The sequence below is a fragment of the Eleginops maclovinus genome, chromosome 21 (assembly GCF_036324505.1).
Source record: "Eleginops maclovinus isolate JMC-PN-2008 ecotype Puerto Natales chromosome 21, JC_Emac_rtc_rv5, whole genome shotgun sequence".
Taxonomy (NCBI): Eukaryota; Metazoa; Chordata; class Actinopteri; order Perciformes; family Eleginopidae; genus Eleginops; species Eleginops maclovinus.
In genome coordinates, this window is record NC_086369.1 from 15,206,242 (window position 1) to 15,229,614 (window position 23,373).

At 43.5% G+C, this 23,373-nt stretch overlaps 1 protein-coding gene across 1 annotated transcript in view; it reads right to left on the minus strand.

The window, feature by feature from the left end:
- The window catches only part of LOC134883818 (rab effector MyRIP-like), a 92,088-nt gene that overhangs the window by 40,009 nt on the left and 28,706 nt on the right, over nt 1-23,373 (minus strand). The window contains 2 exon segments of the mRNA XM_063912253.1: nt 6,293-6,326; nt 6,329-6,513. Of these exon segments, the coding sequence (XP_063768323.1) occupies nt 6,293-6,326; nt 6,329-6,513 (219 nt within the window).

Sequence of the window (23,373 nt, forward strand, 5' to 3'; positions counted from 1 at the left end):
GAAAATAACGACCTGAATATGAGCACAATATGTCCTCTTTGAACAGAATTGTTCGTCTTCCAAGTAAAACATGACCCAGATGTGCTTCATGCATTGGGCTTTTAGAGCAAGTAGCATTTCCTTTTCCAGGCTCTAGCTCAACATCTTGTTTTTCGTAATTATACATCAGCAAGTAAGTCAAGGATGCGCAGCATGTACTGGTTTCATAGCAAACACATTTTGAATAAATAAGGCAGCGTTTTCAGTTTCAGAGACAACCAGAAGTGCACCATGAGAGCAAAGACATCTGCCAACGCCAAAAGGGAAGGAAATAGTGTAAATGATTTGTGTACTTCACCTAGTTTAATGAAAACTGGGCCAGAAGTGTTTCACATAATCCAGCTGACAGACCGACCAAACAGCAAAAACACACCCTCAATGGTGAGGACACACACACACACACACACACACACACACACACACACACACACACACACACACACACACACACACACACACACACACACACACACACACACACACACACACACACACACACACACACACACACACACACACACACACGAAGAGTCAGCAGTAATTAGTTTTAAAGGAAACTCTCTCAACTGCTTTAGTAAAATTAAAGCGTGCTTCTGATTGGGGCTGTGTTTCAATTAATGAGAGCGATGTACTTAAAAAGATCTCAGTCAAAGCTGAGTCAAGACCACCAGGAGATGTTTGAACATAAATCACCAGTGTGTGTGTGTGTGTGTGTGTGTGTATAAAGTGCAAATCACCATCAAGAGTTACGATCGACTGGAGGCTTTGTGTCAGCGAGACAAGGCCGCTGAGGAGGAGAGAGGAGGACAAGACGGAGGGGGGCATAAGGAGGACATGAAAGGAAGAAGGAAGAGGAGGAGATGGACGGAAAGAGGAAGAGGACACAGTGAAAGAAAGAGTGAGATCGAGGAAGAGAGGAGGAGGAGATGAGTTGATTGAATGAAAGAGGAGGTGACGATGAAGGGAGGAGGAAGGGAGGAAGAGAGGAGAAGATTGCATGAGATAGGAAGAGAGGATGAAAAGAGGAAAGAGCTGGAGGAGACGGAGGGAAAGAAGGAGGGGATTGAGGATGAGAGATAGAGGCAGAGGGGAAGAAAAGATGGAGGAAGACAGGAGATGAAGGGAGAGAGGAGAGAGGAGGGGGAGATAAAGGAGAAAAGATTAGGAGATGGAAGAAAGGAGGAGGATGAAAGGAGAACTGAGGATGAGATGAAGGAGAGGATATGAGTGGCTCCTCTTCCTGCTCAGCTGCGCTCCAGTTCTTCAAACTGTTTGGATTGATGAACAGCTCTCTGAGTGGGAACGTGATTTGATGAGATCTGATGTGATTTTGCCGGATTCATCTTCTGATTGGACAGAGGCGGCTCTTTGTAAACACTGAGCACGTTCAAATGTGTGTGTGTGTGTGTGTGTGTGTGTGTGTGTGTGTGTGTGTGTGTGTGTGTCACTGCAGCGTGAAATATGGCCACACACATAAACTCTGTGCTATTAATGTTGTCTCGTGTGATTTAAAGGGGCTGTGAATTGATAGGGCTACAGTGTGACGAATGAGAGGGGGGGGCTTCCATCCTTCAGCTGCTGAGGCCTGCAGCCTGCAGCTCTTTATATGAACAAAACAATAAGTCCTGCAATCCAGGGTCCATTCATCTGCTCCAAACACAGTCTTCATATTAGAAGTTGACATACTGTAACTGTGATGTCCCTTGTTGGTTTTCAAGCTTCAACTTTAGTATTTTGGTTGTTGCTCTCTTGGTTTTTTGCACCATTAGACACACACACAAACACCAGACAAAACCATGGAAGCAGCTTGTCAATCACAATGTAGCCCCGCCCTAAAACAAACTCAGCTTTATCCTCTATTTTACTATGAGACTTGAAACCATAAACTCATGAAGAAAATATTCATCAATCATGCTCATAGTCTTCTCTATAATCCGGCTTCCTGTTGCAGCCAGTCTCTTCCTATTGGATATTTAATGGAATGCAATTATCACTGATTGGCTCTCCTCTCCAGGCCTGCAGGCTGCCCTCTAGCTAAAAACAAGACAAAATCTCAGAGCAAACAATGAGCGAGACACAAACAGAAGCCAACATGTAAATGTCTCGTTAGAGCGGTGTGCACACATCTCATCTAGAGCCCACCGCTGCAGGGCAGACCCTCCCCTGTCTTAGACTAGTCTCGCTCACCCGCACTGATAAAAATACCCCCGCGAGGAGGACAGAAAAAGATCACACTGAGACTCTGAGCCGCAGGTGCTTCTCTGACGGAAACAAGGCAGGTTCAGGGAGTTCACAGAGCTGGTGTCTTTAGAAACATGCTATTGTTTGTGGGACCGTTAGAGACATGCGTAGGAATAAGAGAACGACGCACAATGGAGGTCTTAAAGTGGAGGCAGGTAAAGAGAACAGGAGCAGGGGAAGGATTATAGAAAGTGTGCAGTCCAGATTAAATGTATTTCTAACAGAGGTGGGAACACGTCTTTGAAGTCACATATAAGTCTCCAGTCTCTGCACTCAAGTCCCAAGTCCTACATTATGAGTCGTATTGTGCTCTTGTGGGGTTTCTGTTCAGGCTTTTCTGAACAAACTGCTCGTCTGTTGGTAGTAAAAACCTCCTCTTCATTTTTCCTTACAGATGAAAACAAACAGCTACTATTCTCAGTCCCAGGGAAAGTGACAGGAGCCGCTACTGTAACATAAATGGATGTGACATGCAAGTGATATCTGTAGATGTGAGTGTGTGTGTGTGTGTGTGTGTGTGTGTGTGTGTGTGTGTGTGTGTGTGTGTGTGTGTGTGTGTGTGGTTGCATGTCGAACAAACAGCAGTAACCTTCTCCGTCGGGCACAGAGGGTTTGTTAGCTCGTGTCCTGAGGCCTCTGAGCCAATCGGATCCTGCTTGGCCTTTAAAAGAAGGCAGCCCACTCGCAAGGAATCAACCACATAAGCTATACGTGGCTACACCGTGACAGCACCACATTTAAAATAAGACATGGTTAATGTTTATTCCACTGCACGTTGCTCTGTATCGTACACAGTGTGATGATGCATGCAATTAGAAGTCACCATGAATACAATTCCTTAAAAGGAATGTCATGTAAAATGCATTTCAATTGAACTGAAGTGCCCAGTGAGGGTGTGTGCATTAGGTCTACAACATGCACGGGCTTGTGTGTAAGCCTCTCTTGTTTGTGTGTGTGTGTGTGTGTGTGTGTGTGTGTGTGTGTGTGTGTGTGTACGGTATAGGTCTGCAGCAGATGCCATAATCTCCTCACAGTCATGCGTTAGGATGAGATTACGAGAGCCATAATGTGGTGAGAACAGTTTGTCACTTTAGTGTATTGCTAGTTCTGTGCACACACACTCACACAGACACAGACACACACAGACGCACACACACACACACACACACACACACACACATTAAACAGGATATAGTGCAGGTACATCATTCCTTGCCCTGAGGACTGACTGTCCATTTCTGCAGATTAAGCACAGAGAAGTGCAGCAGCTCAAATGTAAATGTGGAAAATGGAGAGTTCATCAGGCAGAGCGTGGAGGGGAGGCGACGGGGGGGGGGGGGGGGGGCTTTAAAGAAATATAAAAGAGTCTGAAAAATAAGAGAAGCAGGGAAATAAAAAAGGCAGAGCTACGATTCAAAGCGAGAGTCAAAACAAAAGGAGAATTTAATGACATTTCTCTCGGATAATTGGGACTTTCCTCTTCTGTCGCTCCCTCTCCTTATCCTCCTGCCCCCCCCACCCTCGTCCTCTTGACCTTCATCTCCCTTCATCTCCTGCACTTGCACACCCCCCCCCCCCCCCCGCCAAAACAAGACTCTCCAGATTCCAGTAGAAATGTTTGGATGTGTGTGTGTTTGCTGTTAATTCTCCCAGACTGCAAATGGTCATGCTTGTCCCACTCACTTAGGAGGGGAATCTGTGTTTGGTGTGTGTGGTAGGTGTTGTGTGTGTGTGTGTGTGTGTGTGCAATTTACAAGAGTCTGAAAGTGTTATGACAAACCTGCTGATTCACCGAGTCTCTTTTCTTTACACACCATCTGTCGTCATCTCACATCAACCGACAACCAATCAATGAGAGTGTCCGTCCCAACCACATCGGCTCATAACTAAGCGACGTTTGATCGATGCTCACATGTCTGCTCGCTTGCAGCCATGTGTCGCCCGGATGTGCACGACATTCCTACGTGCATCCATGTATGTGTGTGTGTGTGTGTGTGTGTGTGTGTGTGTGACTTTAGCCTGTGAGTGTGTGTCCATGTGTGCCGTGATTACAAATCTGCTTTTCCCCAGACGGATGGCGTCCGTGCACAGCGTGGTTGTGGCGCTGTGAATGTTGATGGACAGCCGGTGCATGCGAGTGAGACCATTTGGCGCTCTGTTCATGATTGATTTTGCATTTTGATTCATCAGAAGTCTCTCAGAAATGGTAAAAACCTCAAAAAAACGAAGTACTTATCACCATTTTGTGTCACATTCTCTCTTTAAAATACTGTAAATGACATGCAAACGACAGAAAATGACTTCATTAGCATTCCTTTTACTGCCTCAGGATGCCTCTCCAGTTTGTTCAGCATCAAATCAATGCTTTTTCTTAGCAATCCTCCACACTAATAGCTATTTCAAAAATAATGTTGGGTACTGGAGCCTGGAGCTGAACACAAGCTGTAAATCACAGCTCCAACTGACACCCGCAGAGACAGAGAGGAATTCATGTTAAAACCAGCTTTAAGTCCTGTAATGCGCTAATGAAAAGTGCTGTATTTATATGTTGCTGGTAAACGGCACTGTTGTGACATGAGGTCCATCTGTGACTCAGTCCGAAGCCCTAATGAGAGCAGCGCTGAGCCCGAGGCAGACCCGGGGAGGAGGAGGAGGGGGGAGAGGTGATCGATGCAAACCTCGCCACCTCTCTGGACTGCCATCATCCCCTTACCCTCCTTCTCCTCTCTGCCCACACTCCCCCCTCCCCTCTCCTACACCAGGAGTCAGGGCAGCGGGTCTAACTCAATACCCAGCGCAGCAAAGATCAATAAAAGACAAAAAGAGAAGGAGCTCTGGGATTGAGGAGGGAAGAAATAAGGCCAACACACACACACACACACACACACACACACACACACACACACACACACACACACACACACACACACACACACACACACACACACACACACACACACACACACACACACACACACACACACACACACACACACACACACACACACACACACACACACACACACACACACACACAGAAAAGGAATCCGAAACGAACACACCTTCATGTCTGTTTTTCTGGATCTAAATCACACCCGATGACCTGGGGAGTTTATCCTATATATCTTAAGGAGGGAACAGTAACACCACACATAGACCCTTAAGAAGACACAACATATATGCTACGATCACATAATATCCCAAAATCACAGATCATTACCGTTATTCCACCGTAGAGACCGACTGGGGTGATAGTATTTCCTTCACCCCACCCTCGCTGCTCAGACTCGGCGAAAGCTTAATATACGTCGGGGCACTGGAACAACTCCCAAGGCTTCGGACACACATGCATGCATAATAAGCCTCAACTGACATACACACACACACACACACACACACACACACACACTTCTGCATATTCATACACAAGCAGCTGCCTCTTCTACTCCGTCAGATTGTTTCCTCTTGTTCAATAAATCAGAAACGCGCGCCCCTTGATATCCAGTTTGTAAAGCCGGGGACCGAAAACAAAAAGATCAAGAGCAACAGAGATTCTGGGAGTTGCGCGGCAAATAAATCAGCTTTTCCCTCCTCAGTGTGTGTGTCTTCCAGCAGTGTACATATTACCTTTCCCCCCGACACACACATTACTTAGATTACGCGCACGTTCCCCTCAATTTCTCCCCGTCTCCCACCACCCTTTTTATTATTATGGTCTCCCTTGATGTCCCCGTCTCCTCCCTGCTCTGCTGTACAACTACGAGGAATGTTAAAGAAAGGGAGGAAAGACATGTTGACTTTGCATAAGAAATGAATGAGAGTTGGACGTCCAAACAGCTTCCCTGCAGCGCCCTCACACATATGTCTCCTTCCTATTAATACTTCCTCCCTAAATCCATAAATTCCACACATCTATTTCCTCTCCTTCGCAGCTCCTCTCATTCATTACTCTAATCCTCCTCCTCCTTCGCCACCGGGGTGTGTGTGTCAATGTGTGTGTGAAAGCACTTACCTGCCCTTCTGGCATGCCGCGCACAGCCAGCTTGCTCCCTCTTGTTGTAGGTGCAGCAGGTCTTGCAGACGTTGTACTGGCAGTCCAGGCACAGGCGCTTGGGGTTGATGAGGAAGGTGAAGGGCGCGCAGCAGCGGATGCAGCAGTGCTCGTTGAAGCGGTGCTGCTTGGAGAGGATGGAGCATCTGCTGCCTTCCTCCGCCAGCTCCTGCTTCATCTCACTGAAAAACCGGGAGAGGGAGCGGAGGAGAGAGAGGGAGAGGGAAAGGGAGGGGGGGAGAGAGAGAGTGAGCGTCTGGTCGAGAGCTGGTGGACGGCGATGCGGAATGATTGGAGATGCCGTGGTAAATTAAACATTAAAAACGTTGGTATTAAAACAATAAGAGGAAGGGGTCATGAAAACACTCCCTCTGATTCTGAAGACTTAACGTGATGCCTGACATTTCAATTTGGGGAGATGTGGCGTGCATTGTTCGCCCGCATCAGTCAGACAGCTGAGAGAGCACGGCATGTACATGTTCACATGGAGAAACATTGCATCTTTGTCCATTAGGGAATGTGAGGATGAGGAGGATGAGGATACATTGGAAGGAACAGTTGTAAAATTGAAGGTCTGCTGCTCCTATTGAACACTCCCAACTGAGAGAAAGACACACAGTCATACAGAGATGTTTTAAATCCAATTTAAACTAGAGCAGCACCGTCTCACGCCTCAGACAATCGTTCACACTAATGAACTATTAGGATTATAGACTGTATCAAATAGCTTATTTAAAAATCAAATACAATCCACCACCAACAGATGCACACAAGTGTATTAAAGTCCCCTATATTCAGATTAGTTATTACAGAGCATTAAGGTCAGAAAGTCAGGATTTTCTATTAAATCAGTGCAAAAAGTATGTATTTATTGGCTTTAATTCTGGGATTTGGTGGAATTTATGACTCCCAAAACTATTTACAAAGCAAGAAATAATGTACAGATGAGGCTTTAACTAAAGAGGATGTGCATATACATTTGTGGGCTGATTTTTGTGAAACAAAACTAAGAATTCAAAGTAAAAATATCACAGTTGTGCAATTTCTTATGTGAGATATCCCATATTCCCATTCTAGATTTGGTAGCACTGTTCATTATGTATAACTGTTCAGTGGTTCTGAAATGGATTGACCCATTAAATCGTAATTCATGTTGCTTATTGGAGGTAAGTTGTTTGTCAACCATGATTGTTTTTTTACATGTGCATTTCTTTTTTAAATGCTCAAAATAGCCTCTATCTAATCCACTGAAGGGATGCTGGGTAGTACCGGCTGTTAATCAGTGCGTTAACCAGCATTGCAGCTTTCCAAACCGTGGCTGAACTCAACATAAATTATGAACGTGGGTTTTTCCTCCTTAGATTCGCGCTGACTGAGCAATGCACCATGAGCAGAGGCTGCAATAAATTATATAATGTTTTGCATTTATATCATAAACCTTTCATCATGAGTGCATATTGCACCCGTGCCAATTGTGTTTAAAATAATACCCAGCGAGGAGGAGAAGGACGGAGTAAAACACTAACTGGTGTTTACACCGTCACCCATCAGCTGTCATAAGGAGTGGAGCGGAGATGGAGAAGTTGTTCAGCTCCAACGGGTGGGGAGTAAATTATTCAAGCTGTTCTTCTGTACACTGAACAGCCAGGTTGCAGCATGCACTGATCCAAGACCTGCACACAGACGCCATGTACAGAATATATGCAGAACACTCCAAGAAGGAACGATAACTGCAACTTCAGACACGTGCCTGAAGTTCATAGATATCCTGTGAGTAAGCAGGCTGCAATATGTATGTATGCATCCCAACCTCGACTACACCACAAAGTCAAACATGGGAAATGAAGTGTAGAGCAAACGTTGTGCTGAATGCAGCACATTGTGAGTTTCCTGTGTGTACTGCATCTGCAGAGCCAGCGGGGGCTTCGCAATCTCCTGCTTCCCTAAGTTATTAACGCTGCTCCTCAAGCAGATCCTCGGCTGCCTCACTGATTGCTTTTCATACGCACCATTAGAGGCAGCATATTAACAAGACGAACAAACCATTTCATATACGGTGTCATGTGAGGAATGGCAGTGGTTGGCATATGCATGGCGTCGTTACAGACCTACACACACTTATCTACCGAGGTGATCAGAGGGAGGACTGTGCACGTGCAAGGTCACTGCTTCTGGGAAAACTGTCGGCCCCCAATCAAATTAAAAGCATCTAAAGAAACCTCCAGCTGCAGCATCTCACACACACACACACACACACACACACACACACACACACACACACACACACACACACACACACACACACACACACACACACACACACACACACACACACACACACACACACACACACACACACACACACACACACACACACACACACACACACACACACACACACACACACACACACACACACACACACACACACACACACACACACCTCAAAAAAAGAAGAAGTCATTGCAAGAAATAATTTCCTTCAGGTCTGATTAGGATCCATTCTGCCTCTCTGTGTCTGGTGTAATGAACAGTCCGGTTATGGCGGCCATTTAATTAAATGAGTGGGCGAACACACACACACACACACACACACACATATGTATATATATATACACACCAAGGACAAGGAGGGTTTGTCATGCCTGGAGTGTCTCCACTCTGATCTCTGTTAATGAGACATGAAAAGCTGCTGGGACGGAGACACGCGTCCAGGTGCCGGCACGATGCGATCAGCTCATAAAAACAACCGCCACCACTCGTTAGCACGGAGACCTTTAAATTACTCCAATGTTTAGTGCTAACAAGCCGTTACAATTTATCTCCTAACATTTAAAAGGGACGTGTTAGGATCATTTTCAGGTTGACAGGCTTGTGTTTTGGGTTTGAAGCTGAATTCATGGAGCCGTCAATCCATTCTTTGTGATTTTATTATAAAGGAAGCAGGGAACGAGAGGAAGTCTATTCTTAAAATGGAAACACAAGAACCAGACTCCCCACTTTGTTTTTACCACGTTTCCTATCAAGTGACTCATATTTCAGAGTCAAACTCATTAACACCGAGACGGAGAAAAACACACATTTTTATTAATTCAACAAGGTCATTCAATTTAATCCAACTTGCACAGCATGATATTTACAGTTTGATCGAGGTCAACTTAAGGTGCAAATCCTCCAATCTGCTGATTGCTCAATTATGTTTTTTAAATAAAATCCCAGAAAATAGTTGAAAAAAATCCAGCAATAATTCATTAAACACACAAAGGTTTGAAATGAGAAAGTGAACCCTTCAATGGACTCTCTATCCTGACAGGCTGTGTCAATGTGTGGCATGGATGTAATGAAATTGTAATATGGAAGTAAAATTGGTGTATTAATGAAAGTATTTATGGGTATAATATTGGCTTTAAATGTGTTTAATATGGGTGTAAAATAGATCAGAAATATGGGTATAATAATATACAGATGTATACTCTTAATGGGAAATGTATCACAGTAAACAGAGTGTAAGCTGGAGTCATATTTTGAAGAAAAATATTGAATTGTGCCATTTTAGTCTTAAATACATTCAAAAATATCTATTGACTAACTGTCCCAGTTATCAATATGTGCTTGCAGGGTCAGAGTGTTGGTCAAAAGGTCAAGAGGTCAAGCATTGAGACTCCATTAATGTCTGCAAAGAATGAAAGTATTAGAGGATAATGAACCTTTCAGACTGCAGATAAAGCTCACCTCTGCTTCTGCTGAGCGCTTTACATGTTGTACGCATGTGTCCATTACAATGTGTTGAGTGGTTTGCAGGAATGTCAGCAGGAGTTATCGTCGTACCTGAGGAGAGGATGGAGGCTCAAAGTTCCCCTGACACCAAACTCCAGAATTAAAAACTATTGATTATGTAAATGTGCGGAGGGTAGGGTGCACACGGGACCATTTTGTAATCTAAACTCCGGGCATGGTATGTGGATTTAATAATATGCAGTGTATCTCTGACTGCCTGTCAATGCTGGAGATTAATTGTGCTGAACGTTCACTTTCTCTTTCAGCTGTAAACCCATTAGTCCCTCCACGTGTCCTGCAGCTGACAGACAGACAGCCTTAAGTCTTCCAGGGGAAGTTGAATGATGTCATGGGCAGATTTGCAATCGAGATAACGTCATCCTGAGGTCCAGCTGCAGCCGGGCCAGTAAACAAAAACAATCGCAGTTTTATTTTTCAGATTGATGTATCGCCCGCTCAGCAGCTGTTCTCCTATCAGTGAGTTACTGCTCTGCAACCTGACGCACTGCTGACCGCCGAAGCAGCACAGGATGACTCAGCGCAGGTGCAAATTAATCACTGTTGGGCTTAGAATATTCAAGTTTATGCTAATTAGAACATCTACAGTATAGAGACAAATCCAATATTCTTATTGCTTATACACAGAAGTGTGGATCCTGATGCACAGTGTAACATCTGCCATAAACAACCAGAAAACCAGGGAATACTACATCTTAAAAGCTAAGTATGAGCATCAGAATAATGATAACAACAGTAACACTTGATTAGCTTATGAGTTGAATAATTAACACACATTTTATTCACTAATAAACAATAAACAAATGTCTGGGTCCTGCAGAGAAGTCCACGACTACAAATCAGATTATACAGACGTACTAAAGAAAGTCATTTTGCAAAATAAGTTCAAATCATTATCATTTTTAGATATTTCTTAAAGGAAACAACGATAAAAATGATCATTCCCGTCGATAGTGGAAAAAACCCCAATGCAATCAGTCAAAATATTTGTAATCAGCCCTAATGAGCATCTTTAATAAACACATTTAGTCACTTTTAAGTTCTGTGATGCAAAACATCTGTATTTAAAGGCACACAAGGATCCAAAACACAAGCTGCGGATATACTATACCAGGGTCGACATGCAAGGAAATTGTCTTTGCTATATATAGTCTGACTTTCTTTGAGACTGCAGAGCGATGCAACACAATCAAGACGAAATAAAAGGAGGTAGCATGTTGTTAAAAAGAGAGGGAGCCGTGTCGGAGTATTGTAGAGTAAGGAGAAGATCCTGACAATGAAGCAGAGCGGGTTTGATCCCAGCTTTGATCCACCCGCTGCAGAGGGAACACACACCTGTCTGTCCATCTGAGTATGTGTGTGTGTGTGTGTGTGTGTGTGTGTGTGTGTGTGTGTGTGTGTGTGTGTGTGTGTGTGTGTGTGTTGAGTCTGAGTGTGTCCATGTGTGTTTGTATCGATCTGAGCTGATGTGAAGCGTACAGTAGCGAGATGCACTTGGTAATTGTGAATTGATCGAGGGGTTTTGGAAGCGCTTAAGGTACTTTTAATTGAAAGTGGGCAATTTTCAAGTGCGGAGATGTTGCTTTCTTCTTCATGTGTAGATCTGTGTGTGTGTGTGTGTGTGTGTGTGTGTGTGTGTGTGTGTGTGTGTGTGTGTGTGTGTGTGTGTGTGTGTGTTTGAATGCTCTACATAGCAATGCTTTCCTGCTGTTATTCTGCCTGAAGTGTCACATTACCACAATGTGTTGGGTGTGTGTTCCTGTGTGTGTGTGTGTGTGTGTGTGTGTGTGTGTGTGTGTGTGTGTGTGTGTGTGTGTGTGTGTGTGTGTGTGTGTGTGTGTGTGTGTGTGTGTGTGTGTGTGTGTGTGTGTGTGTGTGAGAGAGAATCCATGCATTACAATCTGCATCTCTGCACATTAGTGCTGGAAGAATTTGAATTTGCTCCAGGGTGAAAAAGCTATAAGCAGCGAGCACATTTTTGGCTTAATCAAAGCGTTACATTTGCATTTGGACTCCAACTGGGCGAAGCAGAATTACTCGGCTCACCCAACTCCAATGCCAGCTCCAAGAGTGGAGGAAACCACTGTAGATAATCACAACCCTCTTTCTCCTCCGCAATGCAGGGGCAGACTGACACGTGCGTCAGACCTTCCAAGGTAGAGTTTCCATTGTTGGTAAACTGTTGATGAAGGTGCAGGTGATGGAAGGCTTCGAGGCTGAGAGGGGACCTTCCTATCATCTGCACGAATATATTTGCCAAACTGGAGCATTTAAAGAGGCCCTATTCTGCTTTTCACTCTCATCCATGAGTGTTTGACAAATAGCAGTCCTTCAGGAAACTGTGTAAGTATATCTCTGACAACAGTGGAGAGTTTTTAAGAGTCCAGAAAGGTAATTTTCTCAGTCCACCACCATCTGTTAAAGGGCTGAGTGACTTGAAATGACGGAGAGATATAATGCCCGTCATCCTGTTTGACATCTGAGGACATTCACTCCTGCAGGTGACTCGAAACGCAGGCTTCACTCTTTATGGCTCGGATTTATTGAAGCAGAAGCCATTTTGTATCAGCATCTTTTTTTGATTACATTCATATGAAATGAACAAGGGGCAGAGCAGGGGATCCATCAGCAAAAACACGATGTTTTTATGACACCTTAAAGGCAGCACAGAGCAAAGCTTTCCAATCAGTTAATTAATCAGTCAGTCTCTGGTCTTTGTACTCTTATAACTTCCCATTGTGACCAAAACAGAAAGAATGTTAAAAAATCTGCTCAAACCGCAAATGGAATTTCCAGCAAGTATGAGAAAACTAATGATAAGGAACCAATGAAAAGGAAATAGACCCAGAGTGGCATTATATATTAAAAAAAGAGACAATTTTCACAGAGTTTGCTATTACACCAGGAGATACAGCACTGGGTGCAATGAAGAGGAACAAACATCGATTCTGCATATATTATATCGGAGGAAGGCATGGAATAATAAGGACACACAGATAGTCTACAGCCGAGCAGCTCACTGAGACTCAGTGGTGCTTTGAGCTACATGCTAGCATGCATATTCTGGCTAATAAGCTTAACATGCAAAGGTGGAGCCGGGCATGATGATGACAATAGTTTTAAAAGGTATTTAAATTAAACCCAAAGTGATTGTAATTCATCCAGAGGGGGTCATAGATCCTGGGTCTACATTTCATGGTAATCCATCTACAATTGTTGAGATATTTCAGTGAGAGACTTAAAGTGCCTCTTTCTGTTTCCTCACCCTTCACTCTTTTGAACCCTCTTGAAACATTAGTCTGTGGTTAGAAACCTGGAGGTCAATCTCTTTGTGTTTTGCAGAGGAACGTGGCTAATTTATACAACATACATTATAAATCATGTTCATTTTTCATTCTGTGGCGGCCTTGGTGCGGTTTATTCTTCCAGCGCATGAATAAAGAGGCTGGCTCTCTTGGCTCCCTCTTCTCCTTCTCGCTCATATTTAATATACATATCAAATATCAGGTGCAGAGGAGGCTTTTTATGCACAATATGTCTCCTTTTTATCCCGTCTGCCTATCATTCTGCAGGTGTATGAGATGCTCAAGGCGACAGGAACCAACAAACTGCTCTCACTTGAAATGAACTAAGAACACACACACACACACACACACACACACACACACACACACACACACACACACACACACACACACACACACACACACACACACACACACACACACACACACACACACACACACACACACACACACACACACACACACACACACACACACACACACACACACACACACACACACACACACACACACACACACACACACACACACACACACACACACACCTCCTTGTCCCTGACAGCTTAATGCTAACGCTGCATGATGATCTGCAATATATTGTCGTCTGTTCTGAAACTCTGCGATCCTAAACTGTGTGTGTGCATTTCTTTTTGCAAAAGGAATATAAAGCCCATTTTCTACTGGACAGAAAAACCCCACTCACATCTGGATTTATATCTTTAGTGGGACAGTGTACAATCTGTGTTCACACCCAAGAAAAATGACTATACGCTGGAGCGCAGTATTTATCCGGGCACTGGACGACTATTATAATGTATAAATGTGCAAGAAATGACCTCATTTTTGTTTAAACTTGACAGAAAAACATGTGGTAGTCTTTCCAAACAATCCCAAACTCTGGTTAAAGAATAAAAGCAAGCCTTATTAATACATAACATATTTAAAGAAGTAGCCACTAATTCTGCTTCTGGCGCAATGTGACGTGGGACCTGACCAATCAGAAGAAGGTAAAGGAAATCAGGCATGCTTCACTACTGGCCTAGGAGTCCATCGCCTATTTTTAGTTGTGTTCCCATGTCTTAAAACCTTGCATGTATGCACCAGTTGTTGGGAAAAAGAGAACTGTGACATAATTACCTGAGGATGGAGCTCCTCCTATGGAAACTCCCTTCTGCCCCCCTCCCTCCCGTCAGTGTGTCCAGAGGGTCTCATTCTTGCAGCATCACTAGGCCCACATAAAGACCTGCTCCATCTCCTTACATATATCACATCACACCCGCCCTGCAGGCTGCACAGCCCGCTGAGCTGAGGGGGGTGTGAGTAAACACCATGCAGCCGTGCATGCATGAATGGATGAACACATGTAAGAGATACACAGGGACTCAACATGAGTGATGGAGACACTACGACACACTCCATGTAAAGAGAAGGGAAGTGCCTTTGATACGCCGGACTGAGACTCAATACCAGATTGATATCAGCAATAATGAGTTTAATTGTTCCAATAACTTCAGTTCACTTCATTAACGAGATATACTGGGACTGCAGTCTTCTCACTGTAGCTCTGAAAAGCTTCTGCATAAAGTAGGGCTTTACCTAATGATTATCTTCATATTAATGCTGATTAATTCATCAATTAGCGGTTTAGTCTATAAAAAGTCAGTCAATTGTGTAAAAATGTCCATCCAATTCCAAAGGTGATGTCTTAAAATGTCTCATGTTGTCAGTGAAAACCTACATATGTTCACTTTAATATGATTCAAATCAGAGAAAAGCAGCTAATCTCCATATTTCAGAGGATGAAAAACTGCCATTTCTGCAGAACACGTACTTCAATAGGTTATTGATTATGTTTGCATCTCTAACACATTGAGTGACAACCTTAAATCAGCACATGCACATACTGGGAGGGTTAATATAGATGAGGCTGCATCCATCTCTAAGTGAGTTTACCCACAGCTTTACAGCTCAGAGCAATTATTGAAGTCTACATGCAGGAGGAAAACCAATTACACCCTGCTGCTGCTAGATTATCACACTATCTCTGGTTTAAGATAAAATCACTGTTAACTCTTTACTGTCTTATTTCAAACCTCATATATCAACGTTGTCTTTCCTCCTCTTTTTGAATCTCTTCTTGAACACTTTCCGTCCCCTTGAGAAAGTGAGACTTTTTGGAGTCTTTTAACCCTGTGATCACATCGATCCGTGCCTGTTAGAGTGGGAATTTCACGCGTTACACACTCCATCTTTATGGCCACAGTTTTAAAGGCCCCCCTCCTCTCTGGGAGACTCTATCTAAGAAACGTTTGCTGCCGACGATTATCCAACAGGCCAATAATGAGCCCTCACTTTGGGAAACAATCCAAGAGGAATGTGTGCCGCGCTGATAACGTTTCCAATCAGACCGGCCTGCATGCGGAGCAGCTATGTGAGGAAATGAGGGAGATAAAGAGGGGGAGACGGTTTACTGCGACCTCTGCGATAATTCAGAAGTGATGGAATTCATTATTGCTTTCTGATGATACTGTTTTCCCCCTCCAAATTCTCATTATTGACACAGCAAATTCAAAGGGAGGAATATGTTTTTAATTGGGCCGTTTATTCCAATGTGGAGAGATTGTTTTTCTGGAAATTGAAACTGCATATGACTTCCTCTGTGTTACGAGGGACGATGGACAAAATAAGAAAGTCAAATACTGGATGTCATAACTCAGTCAGCTAACAAGCACAAACGCAGGTCAGAATCTTCCAGAAAAAAGCTGCTTTTAAGGCTTTAATTCATGTTTGCTTGTATTAACTCAGTATCTTCCTACACACTCCTACCTACTTTAATCCTCACTTTAATCCCCATCACTCACTTCATCACTCTGAAGCTCCACCATGCCCCCTCTCCCCCTCCCTTCATCCCTTTTCTCCGGCCTGCTCTCAGATGAGCAGCCGCTCCGGTGACGGCCGCAGATTGTTCTGTCCTCTGCCCAATAATCTCTATTCACACAGGAACATCACATCCAGCGTGCCCAGAACCAGGCTTAAGTGTCAACCACACCGAGGGATGCCAAGGGAGGATGAAACAGGACGAGAGACAGCGGCTCACATCCAGCACGGGGGGGAGGGGGGGGCTGTTTGTAGTGAATGGGAGAGACAATCTGTTTGTTGGGCTGCCACGAGGAAGAAATGTCAGTCTACAATATGCTGTGAATCTGCAGCATGTTCGTGTAAGTGAGTGATTCATGAGTTAATACGCTACCTGTAATATATATAATATATACAGCGGTAAAACTATAATTTCATTAGGAGTCTGCGTTTACACTTCCTCTGACGCCCATGTCTACTTTATAAGCGTACTTATAATGCATGAATATGGTGTACCTGCAGAGCATTACATTTTTAGGAGAAACACTCATAATGTGTTAGAAAAATGATGGTAAAAACACAAAGAATTACAAGATTAAAACTCATAATCCTTCATAATTGCACAATCTGTTTTGCAAAGATCATCATGTTATATAATTAATTGTAATATATTGTGTCGTATATTCTCTTCTCGTCGCCCGTTTCACTAAAGAGTTTTACAACATTTTGACCAGCCTTTTTAGGATTTCTTAAGAAATGAGTGCAAAGAATTTGTCGTAAATATCCTCATATATATATATAAGTGTTGGGGGAAGCTATTTTTAAAGTTCCAACATGATTTAGGAAAAATGACCTCTTAATAACAAAGTAATAACAAATCATACTCTAAAGCCTTACAACAGTAATTATAATTCACTTATGTATGGCTGTCTCTATAATCATACAGAGCTATAAGCAGATTATTTTGCATCATAACTCTGGTAATAATGCATTAAAGACATGTGGGTCATATAATGTTGAAGAGTTTACTTCTAGGAATTGAAAAAGCTTAATTTAATGTGGAACGACTCAACTATATGCATGTAAAAGATGCTGTGTCCTGAGGTATACTTCGCTGTGCAGTTTGCCGTGCGCTGCATTAGCAGAGGATGCCGGTGCGAGAGGATGTGCTGCTGTATATTAAAGAGGAGGCCGGGGATAGCCGCCAGGGAGCGAGTGGCTATTTCTGTGGCAACAAAGACGCAGAGCTACAGAAGCAAGCATCGTTCACTGAATTCCCCTGTGATGAGCGGAGAGATGCATGCAGGGAAATAAAGAGGAAGGGTAAGATAGACAGAGAGGAATAATGAGGGCTGAACCAAGAAGGGAGAGAGGAGGGAGATATTTTTGGGAGATGCCAAATCAATTACAAGGGACGGGGGATTTTGGCTGTGGTTCTGACATAATGGGGGCTCCGGTACTGACCCGGACTCCCGAGACCAGCTGCTAGAGCCCACCTGCTGGATCTCAATGTGTGTGTGAGTGTGTGAGCATGTGTGAGTGTGTGTGTGTGTGAGAGAAAAATAAATGTCTAGATTTGACACTGTCACATTAGACCACACACCCACACTGATGCATAAATAGACCCATCACACACACACACACTAAATCAATCTGTTATAGACTGGCATCAGCAGCAGAAGGGCATCACACACACACACACACACACACACACACACACACACACACACACACACACACACACACACACACACACACACACACACACACACACACACACACACACACACACACACACACACACACACACACACACACACACACACACACACACACACACACACACACACACACACACACACACACACACACACACACACACACAGTGTGACTGATGGCTGTGTGACACTGCCCTTCATTCTGAGACGCAGGGAGCTTTTGACGGAGGTGATTTGCGCGGAGAGGAGTCAGAATATAGTTTTGAATGCAGACGGAAAGCTATTGATCGCAGCCCGGGAGAAAGGAGCGGATTTCTTACTGCACAGCACTTTTGATTTGAGCTAATGACAGAGAGCAGGGAGGCAGCACCCTTTATCAGAGCTAAGTGCATTTTGAACGAGTGCCTGGATTCAACAGCAATGATGCACTTGCAAATTAGACATTTATAAAGAGCAGAAAATGAAAGATTAAAGAGGGGAATAAAGAAAAGGTTGCCCAATAAAAAGGTGGAACAAACTAAGTGATCATGACAGATTGTCCGTGTTTGCTAACGGATCAGTGTTGATAACAGACCGACCGGCCTAATGCACTCCCCCGGCTGACAGACATGCATATTGGATTTATGATAATTCAGTGCAGGTGGCAAATCAATAGAGTCAACACGACGGAGATACTCACCCTGCGCCTCATGGTGCACGTCAGGCAGAATGAACTTGCTGCAGGCCGTCCACACATGCAATATGCACGGACAAAAAAAGTCTTTACTCACACTACATCTATCCACCTGGGAAACAGTTCCTGGATCTGTTTCAGTGGTGCATACGGAAAGAGAGGCTTGCACTGACAAAATATCACTTATTCAAAGAACTACACATCCCATCATTAAGGAGGTTGACCAATAGCAACCCGCTGCAGAGCTTCAGGCTTTGGCCCTCCTCCTCCCTGGGGCCCAAATCAATCTTTATGAACTGAAGAGGAGAATCGCTTTGTTTCCTCATAGATAAATAAAGTTTACATCCCACTTTATTATATTGAGCAGTGTATTTGAAATACGAAGCTTAGTGACACATCCAGGCCACACATCCTCTCAATAGCAACAACGAGAACAACACCACTGATATAACTGTAAACTTAATCCTTAGCATTGAACCTTAGCACAACAGCAGTGATGTGCTAAGGACATTAGCGTACTAGCTCACGTTAGCTTACATTAGCATACTCCTATAAGGTATTTTCTGCTTCTCCTTTCTTTACAGTTATATTAAGCCTGTTGTGTGTACCTTTGCATTATTGAAGGAGGTTGTGTTGCTGATTTGATCACAATGCATGCTGTCATATCCTGATAATCATCTCTTGCAAACTCCTCTGCAGCTATCCTTCTCAGAGTTCCAGAAACTGATGCTGCATCGGTATTTTGCATTTGAATTTTAATAATCACATTATAACTAAACTGAATTATAGGAGCGTCTGAACTGCTGTACAGACATCATTTAATTAGGTTTGCATTCAAATACTCTCTTTCTCTCATTACACAGTCATGTTGCATCGCTGTGAAATGACTTCAACCTTGCAGGAAAACTTCCTCATAGCAGCCGCTGTGAGCTGCTCTCTGATGTTCAAGAGTCCTCAGATAACCAAATAAAGCCACTCCTAAATAGAATTATCTCAGCCTCAACACTCAGACACACATTATGCTGTATTCATGATATCTGGGCAGCTTACACCACAGGGGGTCCAGAGCACGAGGTGGTCTTGTCTTTTCAAGCCAAACATTCATTTTCGGAGCAGTTATTATTTCCTGAGGCGCTCTCAGCGATAAAAGGTATTCTCTTTTTTTAATCTTAGTGGGAAGTGTGCAGATAGGAGTGTGTGTAAGCTTTCAGTAACACAAGAATGTACACTGAGGCACTTGTGTTCAACTAAACCAAAACATATGCTCACGTGCACAAAAAAAACTGAAGTCAGGCGTCTGGGATTTAGAGAGGTAGGGGAGGGGAGGGGAGGGGAGAGAGGTTTTATAGAGAGAAAATCACATCACTATGTCCTTGTACTGGTCACCTTGGGTTTCTGGAGGCAGTTGAGTTAGAGGGAAAGGAGAGAGAGGAAAACTGGAGAGATTTATCACCGCCGGACAGGTGTAGCTGAGGCAGAGGTTGAATGACTGCGAGATTACAGCCACATGAAAGCAGCCTCAGAAGTGTTTTGCTCCAGCAATTACTGCGTTTTAACTCACTGTGTCCCCGTCAGAGAGCAGGAGGAGCTACAGAAACAGCATGCACACTGATATGCTGCGAGATGACAGATGATACGACAGGGAGGCACATGCACGCATGCACGTCACACCGTTCAGACACTCTGAACACACACACACACACACACACACACACACACACATAGCAGCTACACAAGCCAGATAGGATAACAGGGATACACAGAAGAGATGCCTCATTGCATAAAAGCATTAAACGCCTGTCAGCTCAGGAGCAGTCATATGCAGAGGGGGGTTTTACGAGAGAAAATGTTGTACAGGATCCATTTTACACATTTAAATTTAATCTAATTCACATCTGTTGCTTAAAGTGCTATAATCATGAGAAAATAACTGCACAATTATAGGAAATATCCCACTTTTAAGGTGTTATTTAAGGCTTTAAACATGAAAAAGGAGATGGTGGTGCGACAGTAAGTAGAATATCGTAGGTACCAGTACATAAATGGGTTCTGTACTGTATGCTAAATAAGTACAACATACTGTATGTGCTGATATGATACAGTTCAATAGACAGTTTGGGTTTGATTTGACCCCGCTCTTGACCGTGGCATCCTCCTGCAGACTGTCCCTGTATGTATGTGCTCTTCATAACTCACTTTAATGCAGCAACAAACTGCTGTGACAGCGACGACAACTACTGACACGCCATCCATCCACTAACCCGACACTGACTCATGGGTCACACTGAGGCTTCTGGCCTAAACAGAAAGAAGGTGTGTGTGTGTGTGTGTGTGTGTGTGTGTGTGTGTGTGTGATAGTAACAGACCCAAAACAAGTTCCCACTTCCAAAACTGACACTAGGGTGGAAAGTTGGTGTTCAAAATGCTATTAAACGGCTTGATAAATAAAAACTGCTGGAATATCTCTGCTCTCCTCACAGCGATGAACATGTTATTCCCTCTCGCTGATATGGTTCGTTTCTCAGACCGAATTCCAACACTAACAGATCAGAGGCTTGGCAGTGTTCTCTGTGTGTGTGTGTGTGTGTGTGTGTGTGTGTGAGTTCATGCTGTGTGTTTACTTCACCCTCAGCGAGTGTCAACCCTCACAACCCCGACTCCCGGCGACAGACGTTTATCTCCCATCTGATCGCCGTCAGCCTCTCCCGCTGCCAGACACGACTCATTATGGACTGTAACGTAAAGCTTTATGAATCCTCTGTAAGGCAACGCCACCAGAGGGACAGGTTTATACACATCTATAGATTACTTACAGTATTCCCAGATGATGGCATAGCATAAAGAAGATAAAGGAATCATTTTGGATGTGATCGGGACTATTAAGTGCAATATTTAAGGCAATGAAAATAAAGTCACACAATGGACATGTTTACATATTTTTTAAAGATAACATGAATAGTGTTTCAAAAATAATAATTCCCTCTAATATTGCAAAACATATCGCGATTGCAATGTCAGTCAAAATATTCAATATTTGGTATTTTTCCAATTGTGCAGCCCTTATTCGGACATTGTTATGGTACAAACTCTGTGATATTGACTCTGAGAAATCAAGATAGAGCTGGTAATAGCTGTATATTATACCTGTTGTCAACCAATCCCGTTAAAAGACCAAAACAGCATCTTAGTACGTGCAGGCCTTCCTCTGAGGTGACTTAGAGGTTAAAAAGCTGCACAAATGTTTAGCTGTGTCCATTCATAACAAACACAACAACACAAACTCAATGGCAGGCAACAAAAGCATTAGGATAAAAAGAGAGACACACACACACACACACACACACACACACACACACACACACACACACACACACACACACACACACACACACACACACACACACACACACACACACACACACACACACACACACACACACACACACACACACACACACACACACACACACACACACACACACACACACACACACACACACACACACACACACACACAGCTGTTAGCGACTTCAAACACCGTGCATCGATCTTCAGCCTCTAATAATTCAGCCGTTTCTGAGGATGACCTTCGGAAGCGACACCAGACGCTTCCTTCATCCATTCTGCTTTGGAAGATAACACATTTTGAAAAGAGACCGACACAAACAATAAGCCTATTTATCACTCGTATTGACAAAATGTAATTTCATTTAAAACAGAGAGTGAGTTGCAGCTCCGTTATGTCACAGGGGAAGAACTCTCTGGCGTCCATATTAGCAACAAGGAGCTAAAACAACACCGATTTCATCTCAAATACACAAATATTTAAGTGCAATATGATGAATAAGTAGGCATGGTTCTTCTAAAAAACAAGCAGGTATTGCCTGTCTGATATTTTCTGCTGCATCTGCAACTTACCCCCCCAAACTCAATCATCAGATCGATAGTCTCGGCTTTATCTCAGCGCCTCGGAGCAGACCTGACATGTGACCTATCTGTGAACTTATGAGTGGCTCCTGATTCACACTGGTGTATGAATCTTCATTAAAAACCACCAGACATTATTGGAAGTGTGTGTGTAGTAGTCTCCCCCACACACACACATCCTCATGTACATGACGAATCGTTCCCTGGAGTGTTGTAGATGTTAATGAGAATTAAACTGGCTGGCGTGGACACAGACAGAGAGAGCGATGGGCCGACGTGGAGAGAAAGTCTGAAACGGATTCATGTGCAGCGTATAGATCAGATTCTGATTCATGTCGCCATTAATGGACACGACTCGGGGAAGAACGACTGCAGATAATTCTTATCAACCATTTCAAATGCAGTCAAGTACTTACCAAGGAGAGAAAAATCAATTCCTGCATCTCGCTTCAAAATCCTACAGAAAAAAGATCCATTCAACATTTTGGGAAATAGGATTATTGGCTTAAGAGTTTGATAAGAACATCAATACCACTCTCTTGTCAGTTTAGTATAAAGCCAGGAGGTGATGAGCTTAGTGCTGGTAAACAGGCTCTGTCTGAAGTATTAAGAGGAAGATAAGAATTAAAAAGTGTGTTAATTAGCGAGGTGTGTGTTCTGGACAGAGACATTTCCCCTGCTGTCTGTGCCTAGCTGACCACCCAGTATAAAAGGAGTAAACCACCATTTTATAAGTCGTTTGGCTTTCTTGATTCAGGTAAGATTCAT